General features: G+C 35.8%; 2 protein-coding genes across 5 annotated transcripts; one reads left to right on the top strand and one right to left on the bottom strand.

The window, feature by feature from the left end:
- Nucleotides 1-32: 32 nt before the first annotated feature.
- LOC132205423 (PDZ domain-containing protein 8) lies at nucleotides 33-8,218 on the top strand. 4 transcript variants are annotated; one of them, XM_059634462.1, is made up of 17 exons: nucleotides 33-236; nucleotides 961-1,149; nucleotides 1,208-1,405; nucleotides 1,471-1,663; nucleotides 1,713-1,870; nucleotides 1,929-2,151; nucleotides 2,215-2,334; nucleotides 2,391-2,581; nucleotides 2,636-2,792; nucleotides 2,851-3,005; nucleotides 3,059-3,276; nucleotides 3,335-3,656; nucleotides 3,715-3,930; nucleotides 3,986-4,198; nucleotides 4,251-4,457; nucleotides 6,069-6,257; nucleotides 6,319-8,218. In XM_059634462.1, the coding sequence occupies exons 2-17, from the start codon at nucleotides 976-978 to the stop codon at nucleotides 6,391-6,393; spliced, it is 3,009 nt and encodes a 1,002-aa protein (XP_059490445.1). In that variant the 5' UTR covers nucleotides 33-236; nucleotides 961-975; the 3' UTR covers nucleotides 6,394-8,218. The 4 variants fall into 4 exon arrangements, with proteins under 4 accessions (XP_059490445.1, XP_059490444.1, XP_059490447.1 ...); XM_059634461.1 differs by lacking the exon at nucleotides 33-236 and adding an exon at nucleotides 251-410 and having other exon boundaries at nucleotides 6,319-8,217; XM_059634463.1 differs by lacking the exon at nucleotides 33-236 and adding an exon at nucleotides 574-746.
- LOC132205424 (mediator of RNA polymerase II transcription subunit 20) lies at nucleotides 4,536-5,545 on the bottom strand. The gene is made up of 2 exons (XM_059634465.1): nucleotides 5,429-5,545; nucleotides 4,536-5,369 (listed from the first exon to the last, which is right to left on the bottom strand). The coding sequence occupies exon 2, from the start codon at nucleotides 5,287-5,289 to the stop codon at nucleotides 4,654-4,656; it is 636 nt and encodes a 211-aa protein (XP_059490448.1). The 5' UTR covers nucleotides 5,290-5,369; nucleotides 5,429-5,545; the 3' UTR covers nucleotides 4,536-4,653.
- Nucleotides 8,219-8,656: the final 438 nt, after the last annotated feature.

Here is an 8,656-nt window from a genome sequence, read left to right as displayed (position 1 = left end):
CTGCAAAATCGTTCCATTCTTCATGAATTATTCATATTAATTTCATTTGAGTGAAAATATTTCCCAAATTATGAAGTTTGTAGCTTTTTCTAAATCAGTTTCTTAACTCTCGAGTGTACACCCGTGCGGCGTTGCCGTCAGTTTCGTAGCCTTTTAAAAAACATCGGACACCTCTCACCGCAGCACCAGCACCACAAAAATATAAATAAGAATCGGCGAGCAATGACACTGAACTGGTGCGTTCGTTAATTAGATTTTATTGTCCCTCCAGTGGGAAAGTGGTCGCGCTTGGCGCACCTGCTCATAACCTGCGCTGCCCGTTGCATTCCTGTCTGTAGCTGAATTTGTGTCCGTCGCTGCTTAGATGCTCGTTGGTGTCTGTGTTTCGATCCGATCCGAATATAATGCATGTAATTTGCGAATTCTTTACCTCTCTCAAAACCATATAAAATTGTGCTATTGAGATAAGAGTGCTTGATGTGGCTCTCATGCCGCGTTCGAGAAAAAATTGAATGAAAGTAATTTGCTGCTTTGATAAGATTATCTTGATGCTTTTTGGCAAAGGACGTCATTTCATTGATTTGCTCTATTTAACGTTTTCAAGTTTTTTCTCAGGGATACTTGTTTCTCGAATCATCCAATTGACTGCGGGGAGTAAAATCAAAGTGTGCTTTCACAAATCCCCGTAGGCGATTTTCCTGCAAATATCTGTCATCATGATCAATGTCTCCCCTCGTTCGTAAAACGTACATAACCTTTCAAACGTCCACCCCAAAATAATTTATTCATAAGCTGACATCACGCAAGTTCAGTGAAGCTTGAAGTGCCAACTTAAATTTTAATGAAGCCCTTTCACCGCGACCACAAATTAACTGACCTTTTTAACAAATTAAACTGAGCTAACACAATAATAATTAAAACGTCTCGTCATTATGTAATTTATCTTTTTGTTTGTTCCAGAGTCTCTAAAATAAAATGACCAACTTAGATCTAGTCTGGCTGATTCTTGTGTCAATCTTTGTTGGGGTCATCATCACTTTCGCCGCTTTTTGTTTTGCTCTGAACTACTACTTGAAACCAAAAAAGGATTTAAACCTGCCAGACGATGCTCTGCAAATGCCAAACTTTGAGCAGTTCCAACTGCCTCAAGTACTGTTTTTGTTATCATATCATTAATTTATACTAACTGAATTTGTTAAATTTTAAGAGTCTACTGCAAATCATCAACGCGACTGATTCGCCGAAAAAAGAGACTTGTGTTGCATTAAATCTGCTATTCCACTTTTTATATTACGAACTGAGAAATTCTGAGGAAGTCCGTCTCTGGTTCCTGAAAAAACTGACTCTCGAATTTGATGAGCTGCTTACGAAAACTACGACTGGCAAATTTATCGACAAAGTTACGGTAATATTTTTTGTATCACTTATCTTAAGATCACCTTAATTTATGAAATTTGTTGATTCTCATAGATCAAGGAGATTGATCTTGGCTCAAAGTTTCCCATCTTCAATGGAATAAGCATCCAAGATGTTGAGCTGCACCCAATTAAGAAGTACATTGAAACCCTTGACCTTGGTGTTGATCTCCACTATGAGGGTGGCTTCCAACTGGTCACCAGCGTCCGTCTCATTTTAGGCGCCCCAGCCATCATTACTGTCAAAGGTTGCAGAATTTTTTTTAATGATTGCTTTTTAATATTAGTATTCCTTAGTGTGTCATTTGTCTGGCCGTGCTCGATTGCGCTTTACAAGAAAACCATATTCCCACTGGTCTTTCACATTCTACTCTGAGCCAAGCCTTGAACTGCAGGTTGATTCGCACTTTCAAGGGAGGCCAATTCCCCAAATTACCTCACTGATCGTCAGCCAGGTACCTTAACCTTACAGTCGCTTCACATAAATGATTATATTTCATTGACGTTTTTCAGATTCGAAAAGCAGTTAAAAAGAAACACACAATTCCGCAATTCAAGCTCCGTTACAAGCCATTTTTCCAAGCGCCGCTGCAAACCTCGCCATCTTTCTATGACAATTTTGACCAGTCCGATGCTACTCTGATTCCAACTGGAGTATTAAAGGTGTCTTTGATTGAATGCACAAGACTGAATCCCGAACTTGTTTGTGGAGATATTTATTGCACTTTGGCTGTGGGTTAGTTTGTAGAAATGTTTATTCTCGTTGATTTTCTCTGAAACAATTGCCTCTTACAATTAGATGAAGCACCATGGACTGAACTTGTCCAAACAGATTCCTTTGCTGTCATGACTCTTGATCTCATCGTGTTTAGGAAACCGTCACAAAATCTGGGAGTAACTTTCAAAGCTGAGCAACCAAGTATGAAATTGCATTGTCTAGATTTTGAAAATTACATAATACACGTACTGTTCCAGATCTTGTTGTTGTTGACATTGTTGAACGAGGAACGCCAGGCTATTTTTCCAAATTGAAGAAGGGTGATATCTTATTGGCTGTTGAAGGAACTAAGGTCACTACTTTGAGTCATGCAAGCAAACTGCTGAAAACCACTGCAAGAAGATTCACAATCAGGATTGAAAGAAAGCGGTGTCTGCTATCCAATGCGGTTGGTTCATATTTTTGTTTTTGATTCTCATTTTCATGTGTTTAAATTACATAGGACATTCAAAAGACTGGAGAGGAAACAGCTGACAAAATTAAATCGACTCACCAAAGTAGTCCATCTGGCATTCGCAGACGCCTCACAATACCCGAGAATGAGCAGATAGCGCCAAGTGAAACAGAAAGTAGTGGATCAAGCACAGCATCCCCATCAAGTAACTATTTAGGCACCAGTGTAATAAAGCTAATTAAATATAATTTTCATATTTTCAGATTCTCCCATTAAAAGATCAGTTATAAAAATAAAAAATCTGCAAGCACCTGAAGAAACAACACCACTGATAACAAGCAGAAAACTGAGCTCGGTTGCAGTACAGTCGCAGTGTGGCATCCAGATTTATAGAACCAAAGAACTACCAATGGCATCAGTAGGTTAAAATTTCAGTGTTTGAATGAAGCTTTATAAAATGTTAATTTTTAGGACCTAAATTTCAACGACTCTGTAACATTCCAAATTGGCGAAAATATCAAGTACTTCAACTTTGGCATATGGTCTACTCAAGTCGGATCCAACGATGGAAAGGATATTTTGATGGGCCACCTAAGCATTCCTTTGTATAAGATAATTGACAAGTGCACCATCACTGGTCTCGGCCATTTGATCAAAAAGTGGCAGCTACTAGAACCCTGTGTTACACAGTAAGTTCCAACTTTTATAACAATATCCTAAAATACTTATTGAAATTTCCAACATTAGAAAACCTCATCAACTGAATGGACATTCCGGTTTTGACCCTTCCTTTTGTTTTGGCGATGCACTTTTTTGTTTCGTCTTGGTTCAAGATTCTCAGAGTCAAGGTTACATTCCAAGTTCAACCAGAGCATCTTTCTCTGCTAAAGGCGATGCTGAGGGCCTAATGGAAGCATCACTTTTGAATACACCAATTGGCAAGGACTCTCCAGCACACGAACCTGCAACACCAGGTGGATCGGTTACTTGCGCCGACGATGGAACTGCACATGATTTTGTCAGAACCCACTTTTCAAGAACCACCCAATGCGATTTCTGCAGTAAAAAGGTTGTCTGGACTTCATATTTTTCAATTTATAATTTTTATATTCCTTAAATTTTTAAAGATCTGGCTGAAAGATGCAGTGCAGTGCAAGTCGTGCAAGATGACGTGCCACAAAAAGTGTGTTACTAAGTGTCAGGCAACGGCAGTTTGTGTGCCATGTGATGACGACCAGTCAATTTCTCAAGGAACTTCTCCAACAAAAACGCCTGAGATTGTTACCACCGAAGTCGAGGGTGAAATTTTAGGTGCAGATATTACTGCATCTCCAACACCACAGGTAAAAGAGGAAAAAATCTTGCTCGTGAATTTTTCCTCAATTTTGTTTATTTTAGAGTTCAAAACGAGGACTTGGAGGCTTGCTGGCTTCAGTTGCTAATGCAGCTCACAACAGGAACATGAAACGAGCAGGATCGACCAGCAATTTAGCTCCTCCAGATGGAACGGGATCTGCACCGAGCACAAACAACACGACACCTTCATTGTCTCTGAGCTTCTCTCGTAGTCTACCTCACTCTCCGCAAGTGTCACCCTCAGCAAGTAGAAAGGTAGTTGTTGGCAAAATTAACCATTAGGAAGTAGTCCTAATTATATTTTCAGGCGTCAATTGCAGACCCTGCGCTGTTTGACTTACCTGGAGGTCTGGCTGCTCTTGATGATACCGTCGATGACATTTTGGTCGAGGAAGCCATGGAGCAACTTCTGCAAAGATCTTTTGACAATGAGGACATAATGTCTTTAGCCAAAGACAAAGGAAAGGAGCTTTACTGCGGACAACCTGGACGCAAGGAGAAAATCAACAAACTTGTAAGTAGGAATTTTAATGTATAAAAGAATTGAAAAGTTATTATTTAAAAAGAAGCTTTGAAGCCAGCAACCTAAAATTTAAAAACTGAAATTTATGAGCTTAACATTTATTTATGTTTATTATATGAAAGTAGAGCATTACATAATTAAAATTACATTTCAAAAATTTAGTGATATATAAACAGTATGAAATAATTTAGAGCCCGGCTACTTTTCTATACGAGCTGAAGTGATCAAGGTACTGCTGAATTGTGTCCAAGGGTTGGTACACTTCGTTCAGTTTGTTCTGAATTTGGAAATAAGGAGGAGGAGAGTTCTGGACAACACTTCCGAGAAAGGACTGCATGAATTCGCGCAGCAGGTCCCAACAATTTGCTGGAATGGAACACGGGCGGTACTCGACTTCGACTAGCACTCCTTTAAAATTCTGGCCCATCGTAACTGTTCCAATTTTGATGAAAAAGTCTCCTAGCTCAAATCGGGCACCACGAGCTTCCATTCGTATTTGCTTCTTGTTCTGGTAGATGCTGCCCATTTTGATCATGAGCAGGTCGAAAAGACCGTCGGCCACTAAAGGCACGGTCTTGGGTGGTGGGCCCGGACTCTCAAGCAAAGCAAACACGGCAGCCGGCTGTTCTGAATTGTGGAGAACGTGCACGGTACGAGGAGGGCCACCCATCGAGGGCACAGAGCTGTAGGTTTCGCAGTCGACCAGAAATTGGCCGCTTTGCAATGCTCCAAGGGCACCGATTCGCTTAATTAGCTGGTCTGCCGTTTGTGGGCCGGTCTTGTTTTCGGCAATGGGGTACTGAAGCAAGACTGTGACTCCCATTTTGACCAGGTTTTTGTCCTTCTTCTGAATCGAAGCTGCTAAATTTTGCCACACTGATCGTTTTTGGCTCAGAATTCTTCCTGTTGATAAATTAAATTGACGAATATTTTGTCAAAGTCTATAATGTGCCAATTATTACCATTACACGTTGTTGATTTTGTTGATTATTCAAAACCAGAGTTAAATAATATATGCAGTTTTTGTTTTCTTTGCTGGATTTATGTATTTTGTTTTGTTTACTAGTATGCCAGAAAACGGTTATACCGCTTTCGAAATAAAACCGGTTTTTTTATATCATGCTATAAAATGAATTGAGATAATTTCTTGGAAAATTAACATATTTGTTTAATTTATGTGTTACTTAATAGAATTCTCACATGAATGACTTATAATCTTATGACAATAAAATGATTTTAGTCAATTTTAGCAGGGTTTTAGTTTTTTACAAAAAATAAACCGGTTATTGAGTGTGAAAACTACCGCTTTCAATGTTTAATTTGAGTGGGGGAAAACAGCGGGATGTTTGATGCTTTATAATTATGTATTATTAGGAATTAGGATTAAGAGTTCATTGCTTTACTAAATCCATGTTAGGATTACACCCACAACAAAATTTATTACATTAATTACATTATTAGATTTTTTTAATTTGCTTCACAGGATTATTTATTATGTATATTTAACAAACTCGCTGCTAATTTTACGGATTTTGTAAAAGCAAAATTAATATTTATTATTGATTGGTATTATAATAGCAAATTTTTTATTTCATTTTTCAGATTTCCAAGTTGAAAGTTTCTATGGATCGCGAAATGCAAATTCAAGAAGCTCTTCAAGCTGAAGCAGAAGATGAAAGTGAAAAGGTATCTCGGCAATTCTTGCTATCAAAGTCCGAGAAACGAGTCCAGGCAATCACTGTCCTAATGCTCCATTGCTGCTCAGGTCTGCAGCATGTTCAGGACACTGAAGTATGAGCTTGAGTAATTTATTCTTTGACTTTCTAACTATCCCTGCTTTCTTCTTGGATAGGACGAGGAGTTAGAGCAAACCAAAGAGTTAAGTGTTGCGGCCTCCTTGTCAGCAGGAAATGGTATTTTAGGTTAATTTATTTGTCCAGAAAACACCAAAATTGTGCAATTTTCTTCAGAGAAACCAATTATTTGCTAGTCTCTATTACGTGATAATATACACTATATATAAGAAAACTCAATTATATCAGGGGGTTTGTTAAAACTCCTTTTTTTGGGGGAAAATGTAGATTTTACCCTTTCTAATCAATGAAAATCTGGCCTTAAATAACCTGAGCATTTTACAACTGTATTTATTTTGTACCCGTCTTCCCAATTAAAGCTTATATGTACTTAGACAGGGTAATTATTATTGAGCCTAGAATGTTAAAAAAAATCTAAAATCTCAATGTTCATCATTTTTCCTCATGAAAGCACCCATCTATCAATTTAACACGAAAAATGTGTAAATCAATTAGAAGCTGGAAAGCCATTGGTTAATATTTTGCACTAAATTCTAATAATAAAAAAAAAATTTAAAAGGATACTTAGGATTACACCCACAGCAAAATTTATATTATTAGATTTTTTTAATTTGCTTAACAGGATTTATCAGGAATATCTTTTTCAAAAAAAAAAAAAAAAATGTGTGCCTCGTTAGCAGCTTTGTATGTTGAAAATACATTTTGAAAAGTATAACTCATTATTATTTTTTATAACTGAATTTGTTAAATTATTGAGAAACATTGAGTATTGGACAGTGAGGCCTCAAACTTTAAAATCTTTTATGGTGATTTAAATTTAAAATCGACTTTTCCTCGATGGGTTTGTGAATTGTTAAAGAAAAACAATATCCTGCCCTTTCATGTTTCTCGACCACCTCCGAGAAAGCTTATGAATTATGGCTGCAGCCCGCAACCAAAACATGTAGAGCAGGATATTGTTTTTCTTAATTAAACAATTATAAACACACAAAAACCATCAAGAAAAAGCAGACATTAAATTCAAATCACCATGAATCAACCCTCAATCGTTAATATTCTACTACAAAATTTATAATTTTATTTTAACATTAAAATATCATTGTGATGATGCAGTAGCAAAATGTTTAAATTGATTAAAGAGGGTTGGGTGTTGATAGCAGCCAGTTTCTGGCTTGGATTTTCTCAATCGACATTTTTTTGCTTATGCTTCTTAAAATAAAGCCAAGCATTTTATCAAATATTTGTGATTAACGTGACCACAATTTATTAAATTTAGCAAATTTAGCTGTGGCCAAAAATTAATGAAATTTTCTAATATCACACGTAATTCTTTGTTAACAATAGTATTTTATATAAAGTATATATTTTCCAACTTTGACCTTAATTTCATGAATTGCCAATTAATGGATGTACAAGAATATATTTTTTGCTTGTTACGTTATTATAATATTTATGAAATACTTATTTTATTTTTCTATGCACCTAAATCTTTTTAATTATTGCATTCCATTTCCATTGATTTGAATCAAAGATGAAATATTTTCTTTTGACGTTGACACTTTTTGCACATATAGTCAAGTTATTATAATTAACTGCACTGCTCTTGCATTACACATATCATTGTAATTGTAATAAACAAATTTGTCATGTCACTTCATCGTTGTGAATAATGATGTTTTATGAGAACATTGACTAATGCATTAAAAACAACAATAATTATTAGAAACTATACTCATTTAAATAAATTGAGTCATACTCTCAAATTAGAAGTGCAGTGAGCCATTATACATAAGATTTGAGATGTCATCCTCTTCTGGTAGTTTTAGATGTTGCAACTTGTAATTAATAATTATATTAATCCAATTGTTAAGTCTAGATAATAATCTTAATAAAATCACACATAGATTATTATAATCAAATCTAAGCAAAAATTTCAAAAATTTTATTTACAACCCAATATCAGAAAAAAGTATCGAAATTAATATATTGTATTGTACAAAATAGTTTTCCAATGATATTAAAAATCTATATTTATTTATATGTCGGCATAGAGAGAAAAACTTTATTTTAACACACTTTTTATCGTTCATAATTTTTAATTACAAATTTAAATGTTCCCCTTTGACATCCTAAAAAGCACATTATTATCTTGAATGATCTTCAACAATCTTGAAGAATTAATATGATAATCCGTGATAATCAAATAAGATTTGAAACATAATACAATACTTTTATGCAATAATTAAAAGAATTTAAAAACTTATCCAATAAAATTATTGAAAATTGTGTTTTGAACTTTTAATTCATGCTCTGCCTGAAGCCTGAAGCCGCCGCCTGACTTATTTCCCCCCACCTGATAGTTTCCCCTTTTCCCCT

Source organism: Neocloeon triangulifer, unplaced genomic scaffold, assembly GCF_031216515.1.
Source record: "Neocloeon triangulifer isolate White Clay Creek 2 clone unplaced genomic scaffold, ASM3121651v1 ptg000002l, whole genome shotgun sequence".
In the NCBI taxonomy this organism is placed as follows: domain Eukaryota; kingdom Metazoa; phylum Arthropoda; class Insecta; order Ephemeroptera; family Baetidae; genus Neocloeon; species Neocloeon triangulifer.
Note: the sequence above shows the minus strand (reverse complement) of the source record. Positions and strands in the feature narration are given on the sequence as shown.